General features: G+C 36.0%; 2 protein-coding genes across 2 annotated transcripts; one reads left to right on the top strand and one right to left on the bottom strand.

Moving 5' to 3' along the window:
• The first annotated feature begins 18,052 nt into the window (after nt 1–18,052).
• On the top strand, nt 18,053–20,770 carry LOC145072112 (phosphatidylinositol:ceramide inositolphosphotransferase 2-like). Its single transcript, XM_079018498.1, has 11 exons — nt 18,053–18,487; nt 18,603–18,692; nt 19,017–19,103; nt 19,197–19,265; nt 19,364–19,444; nt 19,547–19,618; nt 19,724–19,781; nt 19,863–19,965; nt 20,055–20,197; nt 20,286–20,398; nt 20,519–20,770. Exons 1-11 carry the CDS (start codon nt 18,455–18,457, stop codon nt 20,594–20,596), a joined length of 927 nt encoding a protein of 308 aa, XP_078874624.1. The 5' UTR covers nt 18,053–18,454; the 3' UTR covers nt 20,597–20,770.
• Nucleotides 20,771–20,843: 73 nt separating this feature from the next.
• Nucleotides 20,844–23,261, bottom strand: LOC145072113 (uncharacterized). The gene is made up of 2 exons (XM_079018499.1): nt 22,415–23,261; nt 20,844–21,211 (listed from the first exon to the last, which is right to left on the bottom strand). Exons 1-2 carry the CDS (start codon nt 22,870–22,872, stop codon nt 20,971–20,973), a joined length of 699 nt encoding a protein of 232 aa, XP_078874625.1. The 5' UTR covers nt 22,873–23,261; the 3' UTR covers nt 20,844–20,970.
• Nucleotides 23,262–23,958: the final 697 nt, after the last annotated feature.

Genomic DNA, 23,958 nt, shown 5'->3' with positions numbered 1-23,958 from the left:
CAAAAATTTATTTAAATTTAAAATTTAAAATTTAAAATTTGAATTTAAAAAGAAACATATTAAATACTATATGAGTACTAATATTGTAATTTATTAGTTATTTTCAATTAAGGCAATTATTAATTGATGTGTAAATATGATATGTTAATTAAAAAAAAATAAAAAAAAAATAAGAAAATGACAAATGGAATAAACATTTAATCAAAAATACCAAAAAATGACATGTGTCCAAGTTAATAAAAGAATGACATGTGTCAAAATGATTTTCATTTATTAGGAAGGATAGAGGATATTAGATCATGTTTTTAAATATATCCTTTTCATTCCCGTTCCACAACATAATAAGCCATTGTAATCCTTCAAACATTTTAGAATTATATAGCGTTCTTCCGTAATGGTCTTTCCTATTTTTGGATTTTCCACTATAAATGTGGTGTTCCTTTATTCAATATTTATGTTTTTGTTATCATTACACACATGTCCTAAGTAGTGGAGGAAGAAAATTGGGTGAAGAAGACGATGCGAGTCGAAGAAATAGGACTTTCACGCACCCAATGAAATTGCATGGGTTAACTCCATGTCTTATTTATAAGATAGGAAGTTTATATATATATATATATATATATATATATATATATATTACTCTTCATAAAAATAAATAACCAGTAAGATATTTTTACTAGGGATAAGCATAGGCGGGTACCCGCCTCATTTTGCGAAAACTGAAACCGGAACCGGCGGTTCCTAAAAAGTTAGAACCGGAACCGGTCTAGACAGTTCTTAATTTTTTGGAACCAGTCCCGGAACCGGCGGTTCCGGTTCTAAGACCGGGTAACCCGGTTGCTTCAATATTTGTTGCTTTTGTCAATAAAACCGCAATTTAGTTCGGTCTAAATTGAATCAATTTGAACCAACAACGGATAAAATCAGACAAAAATATATTTTAAACCGGTCAAAATAATACTAAACATTTTTTTTTAATATCAAATTGCAACAATATGATTTGGTAATGTTAAGGCTTTAAAATAGATACTTTGTTTATTTTATATTTGCCGATTGTGTATGGAAAAATGTATGTGTTTATATATATATATATATATATATATATATATATATATATATATATATATATATATATATATAAACCGGTTCCAGCGGGTAGCGGTTCCGAAAAAATGAGAACCGGAACCGGAACCGGAACCGCTTAAGGCGGTTCCATAACTTTAGGAACCGCAACCGGAACCACTTAAGGCAGTTCCGGTTCCGAAACCAACAGGTCTGAGGCAATTCCGGTTCTAAAAGCGGGTACCCGGTTGCGATGCTCATCCTTAATTTTTACCATTTAAACTATGATTTAATTTTATTGTTAACAGTTTATTCAGGTAATTACCTATATAGTGGCACATTATCATTTTAAATTTCTATAGTCATCCAAACCAATAACAATAACATGATGTAGGTTATATGTTACCCATATTAAATCAATCTTTCAACTCTAGTTTTCATTATCTCAAAATCTTGTCCCATTTATTAGTTTTCACTAATAAAAAAAAATGAAATTTTAGATCACCGTTATTTACATGCTCTCGCTCTCCAAAACGTACTTACGCCCCCCCCCCCCCCCCCCCGGTACTAACGTTCTACTCCACCTCTTTTATATACACACTCACCAATGTGCTTCCTCTATGCTAAGGTACAAAACATACAAGAAAAAAAAGTATGGATCATAGCTTTTTGTTCATATCATTTTCTTATTTGTACATAATTAATAGATATTGAAACAAGAGAAAATTACTAATCTAATCAAATTTATTAATGAGTTCTCATTTTTTTAGCCAAACATTACGATTTGTCCCAAACTAGCCTACGAAACTATAGGTTGTTAAAATGGTCTACTGTTTCGCTCATTTACCTACTGTTTTGATTTTAATATATAAAGATTTTTTGTCATTTTTCACTACGAAACCATAGATGAAAAAATGGTCTACTGTTTCCTCTGAGAAGTCTCCTGTTTCCCAAATAGTAGATTAAAAATGATCTACTGTTTCGTCTAAAAACCTACAGTTTTGGGTTTTTTTTTAAATGAAAAAAACACTAACTTTTTTACTACTATATCTGTAACGATCATAAAATTCCAACCAATTTAAACTTTTCAAAAACAACGCGATTTCATAAAATTATTACAAAAAGGTTTGTCAATACAATTATTTCAGAGTAATCTCAGAATCACATCACAAAACATAATCATGAGGAGCGGTACGATCACGTCTTTGCCTTGCCACGGTCTCCTGAAAAACCTGAAAAACATTAAACCACAACTATAAGCCCGAAAGCTTAGTGAGACATCCCCAAAATACCAACCACATATACCATACACGCATAACATGTCATATCATAACAGAACACAGAACAGCCATGCACTTCGGGTCTACTGTGTGACTGGTCCGCCGCACCGGCCTTCAGTCCACCTGGTCCACCCTCCGAGTCTATCCACATACATCGAGTCTACAGTGTGATTGGTCCGCCCACACCAGGCCTTCAATCCACCTGGTCCACTCTCTGAGTCTACAGTATGACTGGTCCGCCCGCACCGGGCCTTCAGTCGGTTTGGTCCACTCTCCGAGCCTCGGCACGTCTGGTCCACCCTTTTGGGGCCTACAGCCTATCCGGACCGCTCGCTGGGCCTTCAGGATAACCGGTCCGCCCTGAATATGTTGGCCTACAGCACAAAGCAGGTCCCGCCTCAACCCAACCCCAGTCCAACAACCATGTGCACATAAACATTCAATCATATAACATATCACATCCAATCAAACCAATCCAACAGATCACATAACATAACATCATCCTAACCAGGATACCGACCTAACCGGTCACTAGCATAGCATCATCCTATATACCAGGATTCCGACCTTAACCAGGTCTCTAACATATACCATCCTAACTACCAGGATGCAACATAGCAAATCAATAACATAACAGCGATACCCGGATCATAATCCGATAAAGGGCCAGCCTTGGTGCCGTAGACCCTGTTGATATAGTGAGGATAACTCACCTCGCAACTGCCGACTGAACAGATAAACCCAAGCTGCTCCGACCACTGATATGATCTCCACCACTGGCTAGCCACCAAAACACTAAACTCAAAACAAATGCCAACAATTACCAAAATACCCCTGGAAATCAACTGGTCAACCCTTGGTCAAAGTCAAAGTTAAAGTCAACCCCTGACTGACTCTACTCGCTGAGTCAACCCGATGACTCGCCGAGTCCCCATGCACAGAACTTCCCCAATCCACGACTCAACTCGCCGAGTCACCCGATGACTCGCCGAGTCCAACAACTCTGAGACCTTTCACACTCGACTCACCGAGTCATCCCTTGACTCACCGATTCACAGCTCAACCAGAAGAAAGGTTAGGACCTCACAACCAGACTCGCCGAGTCCAAGAACAAACTCGCCGATTCGAAGGCTATCTTCAACCTACTCGCCGAGTTGTTCTTCCAACTCGCCGAGTTCCAGTCCATCTTCAAGCAACTCGCCGAGTACACCCTTGTGACTCGCCGAGTGCCTCTAGATCTTATCCCATACAGAAGCCTTCTAGACCATGCAATTGATCCAAAACGTAGATCTACCCTTCTACAACCCATCCATCACATAAAGTGGCAAACTTTACGTGAATCCAAAGAGATCTAGGCATTTTACACTCTAGGGCTAGGGTTTGGGACAAAATGACTTCACTAAACACTCAAGAACAGGGACTTTAATGCACTCTAGACCTTCTCCATTCCAGATCTGAGGTAGCAACCTCAGATCTAACCTTCAAACTCAAAATACCACAAGCTAAACTTTCCACACACTCCAAAATGATGAATCTAGATGAATAACAGCCCAAGAAACGAAGTAATACCTCAAAAGGAAGCCCCAACAGAAGAGAAATCCGAATCTTAGCAAATCCCCTTGCTCCAAGCCTCCTAACTCTCCAAGATCTCCTCCAAAATCTCTTCTCCGAGGTTCAAATGCACTCAAATCCATCACAATCGCGTCTTAGGGTTTTTGGACTTCAAGAGAGGGTAAAGAGGCTGGGAAGAGGGTATAATGTCCTTTATATAGGGCTCATCCTCCGAAATTAGGGTTTTCTCCACTCAGCGCCTACTCGCCGAGTCCATCCTGCGACTCGCCGAGTTGGCCACTTAACACGCGACCAGAGTCGCGACCCTACTCGCCGAGTCCAATCGTGGACTCGCCGAGTTGCCCTTTTCCATTTACACTTTTAGCCCTTCAACTCTACTCTTGATATTCCGGGATGTTACAATTCTCCCCCACTTAAAGGCTTTGTCCTCGAAGCCTACGGCAACACGACTCCAGAACTACTCTCGCAATGCACCACCTGGCATTAACCAGACCAGGTTCCTCAAAGCACAACCACCGAAACCCAAACCCAATTTTCCTTCCCGCGGTGTTCCGACCACCACTTCAAGCCGACCATTGACCTCGCCCTCTGACAACCACACTTACCAACTTATCAATTGAGTATCATTCCATGATACTTCACCCGCTCTAAATCACAACAATCACTCGACTCAACGAGTTAGAAATAACCATGAACCACCGGAATTACCGGTCTGAGCCCAACTTTATCCATTCCATGCTAACAGGATGACACATCCTTCAGCCTCAGAGCAACTCCCATGAGTTTCTCCACTGCAATCTCATACCCATGCTGAACTGGCTCTAACATCTTCAGGTTGGGAAAACCCGATACACTGACAACACCTCCTAACATCCCCAGGATGAATTTCCACCACATACATAAATCCTTGATCGAAATCAAACTGGAAATCCAAGATGCCATTCATGCATTCCTTCCGAGCCTTTTGGCTCTACACCCATAGAAGTTTCTTCCGTGACCTCAACAAACATCCAACCCAAGTGTGATTCCATACCGCAGCCGCAGACACACTGCTCATCAACCATGATTGGAACACCCCAATCATAACTCTGCACTACTGCTTCCACTTCCGTGAACTTACACTCCCTCTCGGAGCTACATTTTTTTCCCTTTTCTTACTAAGGAAATCCACTTGGCCGCCTTGTCACTATGACAAGTGCCACGGTGTTCACCCAATACTACACCATTCTCTTCTAGCATAACCGCTATCTCATGCACCACACATGCTCTGGATCCACTCGCAAGGACTCTCAAGTCCATGCTTTACCTTCCACTCACCATGATCAATACCCGGGGCCAGACCTTCTGACGCTAACACATCGCGACATACTTAATTCATTTCCTCTTACCGATCTCTCAACACAAGCAGAGTCTTCAGCATGACTGGATCGCCTTTCCAGGCCTTCAGCCCATCTGGACCACTCTCGGAACCTTCAACAGGTCTAGACCGCCCACCAGGGCCTTCAGCCTGTCTGGACCGTTCTCCGAGCCTTCGGCCTGACTGGTACGCCCACCGGCCTTCAGTCTACCCGGACCGCTCAACCAGCATCCAACATCCTGAATTATCCATCCAGGGAAAACTCTCCCATGCATAATGTTCTAGCCCTCTAGGGGTTCCAAACTCTATCTCCACCCTACATACTCAATCCTGGCCCAATCCCAGGCCTTCCACAAACAATCACCCTTGGTCTGTATCACGCCCCGTATACCTGTCACTTACTCGTACCAGCCTATACTCTTGGCTGACAGAACCACTACTGAATCCCAAGAAGCTAAGCAACCTCTCATGCCCATCGACCTTTCGGAGAATTTTTCCAATTCTCCTCCACTTAGAGCACTGACTATCAACCATCGGTCGCCATCACCGACCTCTCTCAACAACCCTGCACAACACAAACACTTACACGCGAACTGATTCCCACTAGAACGAGCAACCTTCACAAAATCACATATCAACACAAATCATCTCGGCTCGAAAGAAGCCCGACCTTCAACAACCACTCCTCAGACTGCAGATGATACCCAACATTCGGACTAAAAGTTGAATTCCCACTAAGAACCCTCATGAACGATAACCAATGAAATTCCCAACACCAAACCCTTAACCATACCATAACCCGCAAGGAACAACTAATACAATACTCCATAATAATCATAAGATAACAAGACATAAAGAAAGAAACATACCCGCAGCTGCATCCGGCACTGCCCTGACCTCCTCTGTTGTAAGCTGAAAAGCACGACCCTGAGCCCTTGGGGGCTCCGCTCCACCCTGACCTCCGCCCGTGATCCTCAATGTGGCCGGTGCTGGAGCCTGCACCGGTCCTGCAGCAAGCTGTGGACAGTTGACCCTCAAGTGTCCAACCTGATGACAATGATAACAAATCCTCAAATCCTAACCCGGGGCTGCCTGCCGACAATCCCTCGCATAGTGCCCCTCCTTTCCGTACTTGCGGCATGCACCATAGGACCTACAAACCCCGGTGTGACCCTTCCCACACTTCCCATAAGTGTGGCTGCTCTGATCTCCCAATCTAGAATCAACGGTCTTGGACCGTTTCGACGCCGGCTGCGACTGCACCGGAGCCCGCCTCTGCTCTCGCAACTGTAACTCAATCTCCAACTCATGCCGCCTGGCGGCCTCCTGCAACTCTAACAAGGTCTCGCACCTCTGCATACACACAAACTGCCTGATATCCTTCTTGAGCATACTCAGATATCGGGTCATCTGAGCCTGCTCCGAAGCAAACTCGGGGCAAAACATCGTCTTCTCAGTGAACATTCTGGTGATCTCCGTCACCGACTCCAAATCTTGCTTTAGCTCCAGGAACTCCTGAGCCAACCTCTCTCTCTCTCTCTCAACCCGCGGCACATAACGAGTACTGAACATCTCCCGGAACTGATCCCATGAAACTGCAGCTCTCTGCGCATCCGAATACGACCCCGTGGTCAATCTCCACCAATCCTTCGCCCCAAGCCTTAACAGGTTCAGAGCACACCTCACCCTTTGATCAGCAGGGCACGAACATGTGAAGAATCACCCCTCCACGTTCGACAACCATCTCATAGCAACAATCGGGTCCTGAACCCCGTCGAAGGTAGGAGGCTTCGTATTATCGAAGTCCCGATACTGAAAACCCCGACCAGCTCCTCTCCCTGCCGCTGCTACAGTCGTTGTAGCCGCCGCGGCAGCCGTCTCTGTGAGGGCCGCATAGCACTCATCAAAATACTCAACCATGGCGGTCTTGATCGACCCAAATAGTTCCGGCAACTCAGCCCGGAACAACGCAGCAACCTCATCATGCAGGATCTCACGAATCCTCGCATCCAACTCGCACGTGCTCATCTGACCAATAACCTCGGGCGGTACTGACCCGCCCTGAACTCCCTCTCCTGCTTCCGATCCTGACCCAGATCCACTCCCAGCATACCTCGGAATCTCCATACTGAAAAACATCACAAGATCTCAGATACTTCCCACTATCCCGGGAACCAACTCCCAATCCAACCCTAGAGGTCATGGTTTCCCTAATACGTGTATGGGTCCTGTGCTTTCAGTAGTACGGGCCCATACTACCTTCCACACCTACCCATATTTGTATTAAGTACTACCACAACACCCTAGTGAAAAACATACATAACAAGCACTCCACCCTCACTCCTAGAGGAACACTAGAAATCTCCCACAAAGGAAACCCTAGGCTAACAAGCATCATAAATCAGGCAACATTATCATGAAATCCTGAAGATCCCTAGCCTAGTACTAGCATGCTGTTCTATCAAAGCTCAAAACAAATATCATGTATGGTATTTTGGGGTTACTTACTGGCTCCGGCTGATCGTACCTCCGCGTCCCCCTTTACCCATTTTGAAAACCATTTTAAATTCTCTTTTGAAAACCCTCCTCGATTTGAGACTGGATTCACACAAATGTTCCTCCGGTTCGCTCAAACCAAGGCTCTGATACCAACTTGTAACGACCATAAAATTCCAACCAATTTAAACTTTTCAAAAACAACCTAATTTCATAAAATTATTACAAAAAGGTTTTCAATACAATTATTTCAGAGTAATCCCAGAATCACATCACAAAACATAATCATGAGCAGCGGTACGATCACGCCTTTGCCTTGCCACGGTCTCCTGAAAAACCTGAAAAACATTAAACCACAACTATAAGCCCGAAAGCTTAGTGAGACATCCCCAAAATACCAACCACATATACCATACACGCATAACATGCCATATCATAACAGAACACAGAACAACCATGCACTTTGGGTCTACTGTGTGACTGGTCCGCCACACCGGGCTTCAGTCCACCTGGTCCACCCTCCGAGTCTATCCACGTACATCGAGTCTACAGTGTGATTGGTCCGCCTGCACCGGGCCTTCAATCCACCTGGTCCACTCTCTGAGTCTACAGTATGACTGGTCCGCCCGCACCGAGCCTTCAGTCAGTTTGGTCCACTCTCCGAGCCTCGGCACGTCTGGTCCACCCTTTTGGGGCCTACAGCCTATCCGGACCGCTCGCTGGGCCTTCGGGATAACCGGTCCGCCCTGAATATGTTGGCCTACAGCACAAAGCAGGTCCCGCCTCAACCCAACCCCAGTCCAACAACCATGTGCACATAAACATTCAATCATATAACATATCACATCCAATCAAACCAATCCAACAGATCACATAACATAACATCATCCTAACCAGGATACCGACCTAACCAGTCACTAGCATAGAATCATCCTATGTACCAGGATTCCGACCTTAACCAGGTCTCTAACATATATCATCCTAACTACCAGGATGCAACATAGTAAAGCAATAACATAACAGCGATACCCGGATCATAATCTGATAAAGGGCCGGCCTTGGTGCCGTAGACCCTATTGATATAGTGAGGATAACTCACCTCGCAACTGCCGACTGAACAGATAAACCCAAGCTGCTCCGACCATTGATACGATCTCCAACACTGGCCAGCCACCAAAACACTAAACTCAAAACAAATGCCAACAATTACCAAAATACCCCTGGAAATCAACTGGTCAACCCTTGGGCAAAGTCAATGTTAAATTCAACCCCTGACTGACTCTACTCACCGAGTCAACCCGATGACTCACCGAGTCCCCACAGAACTTCCCCAATCTACGACTCAACTCGCCGAGTCACCCGATGAATCGCCGAGTCCAACAACTCTGAGACCTTTCACACTCGACTCACCGAGTCATCCCTTGACTCACCAATTCACAGCTCAACCAGAAGAAAGGTTAGGACCTCACGACCAGACTCGCCGAGTCCAAGAACAGACTCGCCGATTCGAAGGCTATCTTCAACCTACTCGCCGAGTTGTTCTTCCAACTCGCCGAGTTCCAATCCATCTTCAAGCAACTCGCCGAGTACACCCTTGTGACTCGCCGAGTGCCTCTAGATCTTATCCCATACAGAAGCCTTCTAGACCATGCAATTGATCCAAAACGTAGATCTACCCTTCTACAACCCATCCATCACATAAAGTGGCAAACTTTACGTGAATCCAAAGAGATCTAGGCATTTTACACTTTAGGGCTAGGGTTTGGGACAAAATGACTTCACTAAACACTCAAGAACAGGGACTTTAATGCACTCTAGACCTTCTCCATTCCAGATCTGAGGTAGCAACCTCAGATTTAACCTTCAAACTCGAAATACCACAAGCTAAACTTTCCACACACTCCAAAATGATGAATCTAGATGAATAACAGCCCAAGAAACGAAGTAATACCTCAAAAGGAAGCCCCAACAGAAGATAAATCTGAATCTTAGCAAAGCCCCTTGCTCCAAGCCTCCTAACTCTCCAAGATCTCCTCCAAAATCTCTTCTCCAAGGTTCAAATGCACTCAAATCCCTCACAATCGCGTCTTAGGGTTTTCTGGACTTCAAGAGAGGGTAAAGAGGCTGGGAAGAGGGTATAATGTCCTTTATATAGGGCTCATCCTCCGAAATTAGGGTTTTCTCCACTCAGCGCCTACTCGCCGAGTCCATCCTGCGACTCGCCGAGTTGGCCACTTAACACGCGACCAAAGTCGCGACCCTACTCGCCGAGTCCAATCGTGGACTCGCCGAGTTGCCCTTTTCTATTTACACTTTTAGCCCTTCAACTCTACTCTTGATATTCCGGGATGTTACAATATCGTACATACTATATATTAAAAGAAAAATCTCTTTTACAGTAAAAGTTAGTGTTTTTTTTTCATTTAAAAAAAACCCTAAAGGTTTTAGACGAAACAGTAGATCATTTTTAATTTACTATTTGGGAAACAGTAGACTTTTCAGAGGAAACAATAGACCATTTTTTTCGTCTACGGTTTCGTAGTGAAAAATGAAAAAAAAAAAAATCTTTATATACTAAAATCAAAACAGTAGGTAAATGGGCGAAACAGTAGACCATTTTAACCACCTACGGTTTTGTAGGCTAGTTTGGGACAAACCCTAATTTTTGGCTAAAAATTGTTAATCACTTCTTTAATTTGGGTAGATTAGTAATTGTTCCTTGAAATAACACTAAATGAAGCTAATGCAACCCTTGTAAAATTTTGCATTAAGCCTTGAAAGGTTGCATTATACATAAAGAAACCTTTTATCAAAATATATGTTCTTAGCAAAGTATTTCTTTGTTAGCCGATAGGATATAACATAAATGAGTCAAAATTGACATCTCTAATGAAGGTTTCAAGAAAACTTAATGAGCATGAGCGTTGCAAATAATATTTAATGATTTGCTATCTTGATTGACATTATTAGTGGATGCGGTACAACTGATCATATTTTTCGTCAGTCATGTTAGTGTCATATCGTTTTCCCCTTATCTTCTCCTCAACCCACGAAACTAATAAGAAATGATACCAACCCACCACACTTTTTTTAAGATTTCATGCACAAAATACAATATTCACAAAAAAAAAACAACCAACCATGTGGTAGAGACTTCACGTAGGCACAACCTACCAACCCGCACCCATGGTCGGTAGTGTGTTCACCACACCCATCACGATGACATGTCACCCCTTACGGTGTGTATTGAGTCTCCACTTCTACCAGTCTTATTATTTTTTCTATATAGAATGGGTCTACGACAACACCACATAATGTATTCATGTATAATTGTATGTGAAGACAATATGGACCATTTCGTAATTATTTTGCATGTAACTTCTGATTTAGCAAATGTACTATAAAATGCTATCATTGTTTCCATCATTTTAATGTTTATTTGATTTTGTTGTTAAACCAAAAAATTTGATCCCACCTATGCAACTGTAAATATAAAAAAATCAACATATAATTGATATATATTTTTCTAAATAAAAAGTATTTGCCCTTAAAAGTATTTTAATTTACTTTAGGTTTAGAACTAAAATTACAAAATTACATTTATTATGATAACAGGGTTGTGATTAGATGAAACAACTAGAACCTATCATCTCAATTTCCATTGACTTAGCATTGTCTGTTTTTTATTTTTGAAGTTTTTATTTTTTAATTTTAATTTTAAATATTTATGTTTTTGATATATAATACTTAATACAAAATATATAAATGAGTTGTGTTTTAAATGTTTTCCATAGCTATAATTTTCATCAATTAACTTATAACACAAACAAAAATATTTATGATTAAAATTAAATAATAAAGAATTCAAAAATAAAAAATATACTAAGGAAAAAATACATCATTATCATATTAATTGCCATTTACGTAACGTGATCTTATTACCAACAAAGATTAAGATGCAAATATAATTTGAAGATTTCTAACCATTATCCCAATATGAATTGTTTTATATTACAACTTACTTTTAAAAATGCAAATAGATAAAATGAAATTAAAATAGCTAAAGCATAAACATGTCACTATTTAAAATATATTCTAATACTTATAACATGTTAAATTATTTTATTTTAAAAATTATATGATTTCAATAATATTTTAATTCATTAGTTAGACATTACTTTTTACACCAAAGCATGCACGATATTTTATGTTGTGATATTAAAAATGTATTTGATAAAACTAATTGTTAATTGTTAGTTGTTAACTTATAGTTGATAGTTGTATCTTTCATCGTTATGTAAATTTTTGATAAAAATAATTGAAATTTTTTTAAATATATAAAATTACATAAAATAATAACCGTTTAAAAAAAGATAAATATATAAATATATTTTTAAGGGCAATTATTGAAATTGATTTAAAAATAGAAAAAGAACTCAGTAGTTTTTCTTAAACGCTAAATCAAATACTTTAGATTTGAAGTTTTTTGTTTAAACTAAAAAGGAAAAGTGTTTAAATAATATAAATATATCAATATTTTTAAGGCAATTCTGAAAACTATAAAAAAGAAAGCTTAATAATTTTTTCTTAAACACTACATGAAATAACTTTTAAATTTAAAGTTTTTTTTATTTAAACTAAAAACTAAAAGCTGAAACTGTCAAACGAAATATTTTATTTAAATTGAATTATTTTCATTAAAGCTAAAAGTAAAATATTTTATTTAAATTGAATTTTTTTCGTTAAAAGCAAAAAGTAAAAATTTTAAAAAACTCGTTGATGTTACAAATGTGGCTTCATATCATCATATCATCATACATACTTATAAAGTTAACTTTTTTTTCTTGAATCTCATGCATTTGAAATCTATTTTTTTAGCTTCCTCAAACCACATTCATTTGAAACCCCATTTTTTTAACTAATACAACTCAAAAGTTTTCATAATTATTATTTAACACTCAAAAGTTTTATAACTTATATTATGTTTAATTAACATTTAGTGAAAAGTTTACTATAAAAAAATCAATCTTTTGGAAAAACATGCATACAAATCATATACAAATTTCAACTCTTAAACTTATATTATTTAATTTGTTAGTTAACTAAAATATTTTTCCTACATAAAGATAACATTTTTATGTTTGGTTACTCATATTTGTTATGTAATTAGAAAACAAGGTATACATAGAATGAATACTTTAATTTTACATAGGAATCGATACCACTAGATAGTGGCGAATTTAGAAATGAAACTCACAGGTGTCCACTTAAAATAGAATTATAAAATCGAATAACAAATTTATATTTTATTTTAACATACATACATACATACATACATACATACATACATACATATATATATATATATATATATATATATAAAGATAAAATGAAATTTTAGAAATTGGTAAATTTAAATGTTTATTGTAATTTGACCATCACCCAATGGTTACTACAGACGATGGAAGCTATGACCTATAGTTAATTATTAATTTTAGGCTTTGACTTTTCATATACAAATTAAACTTTATATTGTATCTATCCACAAAACACCAAACTAAAATCAACCTAAGAGAAAAAAAAGAGAGTTACCTTAAAATAGAGGAGTCGAAGATCAGGAGATGGAGTTCAACTATGCAAATGAGTTGAAGGAGTCAAGGAGAAGAAGACTGCAGGCGTCCGTCGGTCGATCAACGGAGATGGGTTGCAGACAATGACGAAGAGAGATTACGAAGGCAGAGCCCATTTACACCAAAATTTTTGTAAAATTTTGTATGATTTCTAGCTAGTTTTCACTCTTCCTCATTCTATTATTTTTTTCCTAGAAGTTATACGGAGTATTTAGTGTAAATGATTTATCTTTTGTGTTTTATTTATAGAAACGATTTGGTTTTGTAACAACCTCCTAAATCCATGTTCCTATAACTTTTACAAGTTTTAAGAGTTAAAATTAAAATAGATTATGATTGACAAGTTTGAAATATTAAAATTATGGATTAAGTTTTGTTTTGTGTTCAAAGGGTGTCCAGTTTGTGATTTGCACGGGTGTCCCTCTGAAATTTATTATATTCCTTGTATATAAATTCTTAAAATTAGGGGTGTCCAAGGACACCCTTAAGAGACATGTAGCCTCGCCTCTGCCACTAGAGAGATATGTTGTCTTTAACCGCGGGTAGGAGATCCATATACCCTTTTTAATTATTTATATTAAGGCTTAGTAATATCTATTTTATATTCTTATTCACCTTAATTTTTAGGTACAAATTAAGGAAGAAGATTCTCGACGCACAAACATAAAGTCAAACGTACGCCTTGCAAAATATGTAATTAAAATTAAATATCATATTTTACTAATCGACTTATTTTAAGACTCTTGATGACATTTATGTATAATGATATATTTTGTATGACTTCATTCTTAATTTCAATGTTTAATATTTGAAAGTTCATATATGAAACTTTGGATGTTTTGGTGTAATATAATTAGTGTAATAAAAAATTTATTAGTTCAATATTGTTTATTAATAGCTCATTCAAAACAACTTGTTTCTTATTTTATCCAAAAAATATTATCGGACATAAAAAAGTAGATTATATTAATGTTATACAAAAACTTATAATATATATTGGATAGAAAAAACATCATGAATGGTCCCTGTGGTTTCTCAAAATCTGAAGTTTAGTCCCCGTGGTTTAAAAACCTCATAGATGGTCCCTGTGTTTTCACAAATTTTGACGATTGGTCCTTATTGCTAACTCCGTTAAGTTTTGTCTGTTAACTGAAGGGCATTTTCGTCATTTCACGACCACATGGACCATTTATGGTGTTTTCACTTATTTAAAAAAAATATGCAAAAGGGGTCCTCTCTCTCTCTCTCTCTCTCTCTCTCGTCAAGAACACATATACACACACAATACGAACATGCATTCCCTACAACCAAAATCGTTGTCTGCGATCCACCCCTTTCTCTTCTCCTTTTTTTGAATCCATGAAAACATACCTGCAATTAAGAAAAGGATATTGAAATTGAGCAGATGAAATGAAAAACCCTCACCCCAATCTTTTCGATTCATAGAAACAAAATCAAATTAAGCAATCAGAAGTTGATTTGGGAGAAGAATGTTGGGGAAGTTTTACCTAGCCATCAACTCTCTTTTGCTTTGATAGATGCGCCACCACCATCGACCTCATTTGTTCTTTTCAAGCTACCTGCTCCTGCCTCTGTCCTGTTCATCATCATCTCCACCCACTTAGGTAATCAATTGAGAAAGGGAAAAAATGATAAAAGGGAAAAAAAATATCTTCCTCTTGACCAAACACACCAAAGTGAACAAAAAAACACCACAAAAAATGAAGTTCAATTCTTCAAATCTTGAAGAACATATGGATTTCCCAATTAAATCAAAACCTAGAAACATGAATCAAGTTGTAACAATAATTGTGAAAAACAAATGGATTTCCATGGATCTTACTTACTCGTATACTTGCTTTATCAAGTTAATTTCTAGGGACTTAACATCGGAGTTCAGATCATCAACCTCCCACCCCCACCACCATCAACCTCCCACCACTATCTTCAACCTCAAAATCGGAGTTCAAATCTTCCTCTTTATCCTCAAAATGTGGATAAACCTTTCTTTCTCAGAATAAACAATGGCCAAAAATCGATTTAAAGAACATTCAAACCCTGGAACCAAAAAACCGAACCAAACTTGGTGAAACATCAAAGACCCCATCGTTATATTCTTTTTAATCGCATCTGAATAAACAAAACATGACGATGACTTGGTGTTTGATTTTCAGGTTTAGAGTTTGATCTTTGAGGTTTGATTTTTCTAATTTTCATGTTTGGGTTATCATCGTATTTGTGTGGAGGAAAGGGGTGGGCGGGTTTAATGATGATCGGAGGTGAGGCAGACGAGAGAGAGAGAGGGTGGGACCCGTTTTGCATATTATTATTATTATTATAAAATAAGTGAAAACATCATAAATGGTCCTTGTGGTCGTGAAATGACGAAAATGCCCTTCAGTTAACGGACAAAACTTAACAGAGTTAGCAATAAGGACTAATCGTCAAAAGTTTTGAAAACACAGAGACCATCTATGAGGTTTTTAAACCACGAGGACTAAACTTCAGATTTTGGAAAACCATAAGGACCATTTATGATGTTTTTTCTATTGGATATTATAAAACTTATAATATATATTGGATATTATCCAAAAATATTATGGACTATATTAGATCGTATCAAAATATAAATCGATAGATTTTTATGTTATTTGATAATTCGGTTAATGCCCAAAACATGATTAAAAACGTAAATTTCAACATATTTCTATTTTTTCTCATAATTATTTTAACCACTTAAATACATTTTTGCACAACGCGCGAATTTACGCCTAGTAGTCATACGAGACAATGCAAGAGATGCCCCATAAAAATAGATTGAAATTTATTTAAGTAATTTTTTATAGAGAAGAAAAAAAAACCGACGACATTCAATTTAATCAATTATAACATCGATAAATTATATGAAGATTCAAAAATTCTAAGAATAACAACAAACATAAATAGTTTAAAGATTTTTTTTTTCTTGTAATCTACTCACATTACAACATTGAAGAGTCAACAATAGATTGCCAAAATATGTACACAAAATAAATAGCATTTCCACATAAGAAACAAACACACCTTTGGCTGCGAGAACTTCAAGGGTCTTCCGACTCTTCCATCTCATTCTCTTTCTTTGACCTTTGACTTTTGACTTTCAACAAACAACTCCTCTATACTTTTCTTCTGCATTTCCTTTTATGTCCATAAACCTATTCAAAAGAAAAAGAAAAATAAACTACTTAAAAACTATTCAGTTGTTTTTTATTATTTTCACAAACTACCTTATGGCTTTCAAAAATAGACAAGAAAATCTCTACACCAAGAAGAAAAATTGTATTTTAATTTTTACATGAAACAACACAGCTGAAAGTTTATAAGTAATAGAATGAAAGAAACAAATCATGTTTTTTACGTAGCTTTACCAATTACCATCTTGTCAATTGCTCATCATAAATAAATGTTATTTTTGTATATGAGAGAGAATTTTATACGTTAACAGTTGTTTGGATACTAAACTTGGTAAACATTACCCCCGGGATGTCCTTCACACAATTAACATTGAGGAAGTAGACCACGATATATGTCTTCATAGTAAGAAACATGATATCCATGATTGAAGCTCATACCGCAGCAATGACTTATATATATATATATATATATATATATATATATATATATATATATATATATATATATATATATATATATATTGCTAGTATAAATATATGAATTCCTAATTTTATAAGTTGTATATATTATTTAATCGTGTTAGTGACTCTCTGTTATCATATAAGATATATGTAGAATATTTGGTTGATGTTTCAAAAAAAGTCCAAAGAAAAAATAGGACTCCAACATATATAGTGAATCGTAATGATATAGGATACACTAAAAAAAACTCTTAACTTTTTGTTCTTTTAGTAATTGAAGTCATTAATTGATGAAAAAGTGAGCAATGGAACAAGAATATTAAGGTGCGTTTATTTCTCAAAAAATTATAAAGTAGTTTGAAGTACGTTAAAGCTATGTGTTTCTTTTTTAGAACTTTTTTCATTTTGAAAAAAATATGAAATTTTTTGCTACATATTGTGGGAGCTTTGTTAATCACATCTTTTTTATCAAAACTAGTAAATTTACATGCTCTTGATGATAGTTTTTTCAATCATTTTGGTTGATCCTAGAATTTTACAAGCATTAATGAATGGACCAACTTGTAAGAAAAAATAGCAAATGGGTATAAGTTAAAATTGGGGGTCTTATAAACAACTTGATGAACAAATTATAGTGTAAAGATTTTTAAAGGTTTTTGGACTTCACTAAAAAACTTGAATATTATGGATGTTTGTTGTGTTTGATGCATATAATTTAATTTATTTTTTGAGTTTATTACAATGTAATGTTTGATGAGTCAACTAAAATTGTTTACAAGCTAGTTTTTTTAAAAACTAGTTGAGAAATTTATTTGATAATATAATTAAGTTTTTTCCACAAGTTTTCAAATACACCCTTAAAAAGTTAGATTTTCAGTTAAAAGTGAGTTTTTCGAATTTATAGTAATTTGTAAAGGACATAAATTGTAATTATTAAAAAGTTTAGGGATGTTAAGGAAACATACATCAAAATAAAAGCCCTCTTTCAATCTCGTTTTTCTCTCAACTGTCTCTCCGTGTTCAACTCGCGTTTCAGCAAAAACATTTGAGAGAGAATTTTCTTCACAAGCAGCCTTTCCCGAAATCGGAGTCGTAATAAATTTTACTTTTAAGAATTGCCACTATTCTGATATTGGATCTTACTACGATCGCAATTTCCAATTTTGTTTCACGTTGAAAAGGCTCTGATTCGTGGCGGATTTCACCGAATCCTAATTGATTTTAAAGGAATTTGGTGAATCGATTTGGTAACCGTACCACGGGACGAATTGAAAGCAGTTGGAGGATTTCATATATTGATCATAGATTTTTGAACGAAAAAGGTTAATTTTTGTCGATAAGTGTGATTCGATCAGCGATGTTGACATTAACAGTTAGGTTTGTGATGTAATATGGCATTGGCTCTTACACGATTAAACAATGTCGCTTTACATTGGTCGCGAGACTTCCAAGGTATCCAATCTTTTCTCTAAACTACTTCACTAATCTTAATCGCATTCTTTGCATAAATTAATATCATAATCCATCTTCTCTCGTTGATCTGTTTCCCTTTTTGCTTTTTGAAAAGCTCTGGAAAAGAATTAGTGCAGAAACTACAACTGAAGTCAACCTTCTAGCGGAGAACTGGAAGTATGTTCTCGGCGGTTTAATTTGCCAGGTATTTTTCTTCTTAATATTGAATTAGCGATATGCTCTTCAACATTTTCATGGAAAAAGTATCGATTTGTTAGATGAAATTGAGTGGGATGATTGAATCAGTTAAACATCCATAACTGATTGCCTCTATTAATTGCATGATGCATCCTTAACTTCAAATTGTCGGGTTTCAAAAGGTTGATTTGTACTCCACTAAAAGCTGTTTACCATATTCAATAGGATGTTACAGTATTTGTACTATATCTAACATATCTGATTGTGATTCAGTTATAACTCTTTCAACATTTTATTGATTCTTTTACTTTTTTTTGCCATTTCTTCATAGTACATGCATGGGCTAGCTGCTCGAGGTGTTCACTACATTCATCGCCCTGGGCCAACTCTACAGGACACTGGATTCCTTCTACTTCCAGTATGTTTAAACACAGAATTATATTCATTTACTTCATCTATATTAATGATTATGTGATAAATCTCATAAAAATTTGTCAAATATGTTTTTTAGGAGCTTGGAGAGGAGAGAGCATATGTTAGTGAGACAGTTTTTACTTTCATCTTTCTATCTTTTATCTTGGTGAGTGTTTGATTTAATTTATACGGTTTTGTTTCTTTTTCAAATTGTTTACATTTTTTCTCATAAGTTGTTATTTTTCTCTTTGATTTGTGGGACAGTGGACATTCCATCCTTTCGTATTCAAGACCAAAAAGATCTACACTGTTCTAATATGGTGCAGGGTCCTTTCATTCTTAGTTGTAAGTTGTACCTTTTAATATATACACACAATTACACAACACAGTGAATTTTATTAGCTAATAAAAGTTTTTGTGTAAAATGTAAATTTATACACATTACAGGCTTGTCAATTTCTTCGTGTCCTTACATTTTATTCAACTCAACTTCCTGGTCCAAACTACCATTGTAGAGAGGTAGGTTGGAAATTGATTTTTTTTTTTTTTTTTGATTTTTTTCTTGTGTAGGGTTTTATTTTGTTCCATACAATAAAAAATAAAATTTAGTCTTCATGATTTTAGGGTTCACGCCTTGCAACATTGCCTCGTCCTGATAATCCTCTTGAATTTCTATTAATCAGTAAGCTTCATTTTTTTTTATATATTTATTTTCGATGCAATTTATCAAGTTTCTGATATTATTTATTTCCTATATTTACAGTGCCACGTGGTGTGCTTTATGGATGTGGTGATTTGATATTCTCATCCCATATGATTTTCTCTCTAGTATTTGTCCGAACATATCAAAAATATGGTACACGGAGGTAAGTATTTCAACTTTTTTTTTTTTTTTTTTTTTTAATTCGTAATTCACAGACACTTTTTTATTTTTTGTTTTGTTTTGTTATTGCAGATTTATAAAGCAGTGTGCATGGCTAACTGTTGTGATTCAAAGTTTGTTAATTATTGCTTCTCGGAAGCATTACACAGTTGATGTCGTTGTCGCATGGTACACAGTCAATTTGGTTGTTTTCTTTGTTGACCGAAAGTTGGCAGGTTAGTCACATTCTAAATTAATAAATAATAAAAAATGATTTTTCAAATTAGTAATTCTAAAAAAAAATGAAAATTATAATTTTTGCAGATATGCCTGAGCGTAATATAGGGGCGCCTATATTGCCATTGAGCAAAGATGTCCGGATGAAAGAAGAGAATACTAAACTTGTGAATGGGAACCCCGGAGATCCTGTAGATTGGGTATGATATGTAAAATATAATCACTTCAATTTATTATTTATTAATATAAGTTTTTTCCAATTATGATTATAAATTTAAAATATAAGTAGTTGACATGGATTTAATATGATGGTGATACAGAGATTGAGAAATCAAGCGAATGGGAAAGTTAATGAAGATAGCAATGGACTTCATGTTGATGTATTGGATGGTGTATAGTCAACGAAAGTCAAAATCATAACTTCAACAATTTTAATTGGGTAAGAAATACGATTTGAGGGCATGTTAATATGTTATGTTGCTACATGTCGATGTTGTCCCCTATTCATTTTATTACAGACTATCATCACATATTTGATTAAAAGAAAATGTCAATTGTATATGATTCCATCACTTCTTGTACTTTATTTATCTATGCTATCGTTATTGAGATAAATCAATAAACTCAAAAGAACAACAAAAAAAATAAAAAAAATTAAGTTCTCATTCCACCATTAAAATGAACAGCGTAACGTGTACAATGAACATTGAAATAACTATATGCTCCCGTGTATGGGATTATAACCAACCATATATATATATATATGTGTACATCATGATGGTATATTGAAGTGAAAAAGCCATGATATCACAAAAGCGAAAACCAAACATGCTAGAATGAAATTCAATAGTCTGTGACCATTGATGCATCCACGACCTCCTCGTGTTGCTGATGACATGTGTGTGGGGCCCACAATTATTGCTCCGGGATTCATATCCATCGATCCGTGGATCGATGGTGTCTCGTTTGGACCAATCAGATTGCTCACAATCGAATTGCAAATTTCACACGTCCTGATAAAAATAAAATTAATCAGCAGATTGAGCCTTATGGATACAAAATCAAATTAGACATTGGGAAATTTTTTGGAACTTTGAGAGATTGAACAAAAAAATGTTGTGAACATTAAAAAAATAGAACAGAATCCAATACAGATCATCCCATGACCATTAACAGCTGGAGTGATCCTTAAGTAATCTTACATAAAAAAAGATATTTCATTGGATACTTTTCTTAGTAGTACAAAAGAATCTCATTATGTCGTGAATAAAGATCTACCACCAAAATTCTTCAATTAGTACATATTGGGGAAAAAGTATATATATTTTTTACCCTTTATAATTATTCACATGATTTTGGTGATTTTATTTATTGGTCTTTTCAAGATATAGACATTTTTTAATTGACCCATATCTGATAACTTATGAGAAATAAATAAACAGTTTTTTGTTTTTTGTTTTTTTTGGAAACAAAGGATGGGAGTGAAATACAACGGTGGGAAATGAAATTCATTCTTTTGTATAGTAAACAAGTGAAACAGAAAATTTTCCCTTACAATAAAAACAACAAGTGGTTTGCATGAGGGTATTTTGGTAAATGTAGCATAATACAGTCTATAGATTAAGAAAAAGGACGGAATAATTAGAGAATTGTCGGTGTAACAATTATTATTTATTGCTTTTATTCGACACTTCTTCTTCTTCTTTTCTCCTTTAATCCTTTAATTAAATCGACCTTCTTTATCTTTTACACCCACTAATCAATTTTTAGGAATTTAATCAATTTTCTTACCATTTTTAAGCATAAATCAATATATACACAAAACAAATATAATATCTTTATTAAAAATATCCTACCAACATACAAATAGTGATGTTAAATTGGAAGTGTTAGAGATTGATTTTGGAAGTCAAATATAGGGTGCTTCTATCTATTCCTTTTCAAGAATGTTGAGTAGCATTAACTAATCATAAATTCGATTACTTAAACCAAGGGTTAATTAAGTAATTTAACAGGCATCTATAAAACTTTTTAATGCACAATAAAATCATGATAATCAATTTTAATGGCACACCCAAACCCAAACCCAAAATAAACAAGAACAATGACATTTTCAAGGTTTGATTGAATCGAATTGAATCGAAAAGATTATGAATTTATGATTATGATTTGGAATGGATTGAATTAATTTAGGGAGGTATCAGGAAAGAACTCACTTGTTTCCCTTGATTTTGAACCAAGTCTCGGCACAATGTTTATGAGCAACAGCCAAATCATCTTTACAGCAACACCCCAATTCAATCGCATCATCATCACCATCATCATCAACCAAGCTCAGGTGACAAATTCTGCAATCTCTCTCAACCTTCTTCCCCAAATGCACAATAACTACTTTACCCTCATCTCCGATGACATTCACCGAACAATCGGACCCGACAGACGACACTCTCCTCGAGTTCCGGGAAGCGTGTCCGATTTCAGGATCATCGTAGTTTCCATCGCCGTAAGTCGAGTAAAATTGGGAGTAACAAGAACCCTCTTCCGCATCGGAAAAACATTGATTGTCGTCTGAAGTGGAACGGCGGAGATGATGTGTAGCAATTTCATTTTCACCATTACCACCGCATTCTAAATCAATGACATCGGTGTGTTGGGTCATCTCCGAATTCGGCATATTTTCAGGGTTTGAGTAAGAAGAAGTGGATCAAATCAAAAGGGGTAGTACCGTAGTAGTAGTAGCAGAAGGTAATCCTCCATAGATGTTATGAAAGGAATTTAAAGGTAATGTAGAGGAGAATGGAGATAGATAGGGGAAAGAGAGAAAGAGAGAGAGAGGAGTGGAGGAAGCTTTATGAGTGTGAAGTGTGGGGTTTTGCAATTGCGAAAAAGGAATGAGATTAGAAGATGATGTATACAGGTTTACAGCAACATCTGCAGACGATGATTCGATTATGTACGAGTGAATGAGATAATTGTGAAGGAAGGGGTAGGGTTGGCTTGCGAGTGAGCTGTGATAAGTGAGACGGTTGGGGCTGGAAACGAGCCGAGATTTGTTGGCTTCCTAACAAACTCGATCATTTCTCTTACGCTATTTATGCTTTTACCAAGTTTCTCACTTTATATTGTCTAATTTATTTTCATACACATACATACACTTTTTATTATTTAATAACAATAAAAGGTTATGTTTATGCAACAAAAATATTACATATTTTGATATGATAATGATTATAATTTGGTCTATAATACATAGGTTAAATGTGAAATGTTGTTTCATATATTATCATTTAAATTGTAGATCAAATCTTCTTTAGTTTATTTAAAAAATATTATTCAAGTAAGGTCTTTATATAAAACATCAATTAACTACATATTTTGTTTAAATGTCATTTTATGGTAACCACCTTTTACCGGTAAAAATTAAGAGAAAAAACATATCAATTAACTACATACTTTGTTCAAATGTCGTCTTATGGTAACCAACTTTTACCGGTAAAAATTAAGAGAAAAAAACACAAGAATCATGAGGGTAATTATGTTTCAAAACCGTTTAAAAAAACTCATTCAAGCTTGGTATGTTCAAAAAACATCGTCTGAGTAAGATCTTTGCACAAAAAAAAAACACCAACAAACTATACGTTTTGTTGGAATGTTACCTGCTAGTAAACGGCTCTTTAGTTTAAATGATGACCTTGCCTAATTATTATGACATTATATAATAAATTAGTGATATGACATTAATTGATATATTCCTCATTTA

Source organism: Lactuca serriola, chromosome 9 (assembly GCF_051521515.1).
Source record: "Lactuca serriola cultivar US96UC23 chromosome 9, Lser_US96UC23_V15, whole genome shotgun sequence".
NCBI lineage: Eukaryota > Viridiplantae > Streptophyta > Magnoliopsida > Asterales > Asteraceae > Lactuca > Lactuca serriola.
Note: the sequence above shows the minus strand (reverse complement) of the source record. Positions and strands in the feature narration are given on the sequence as shown.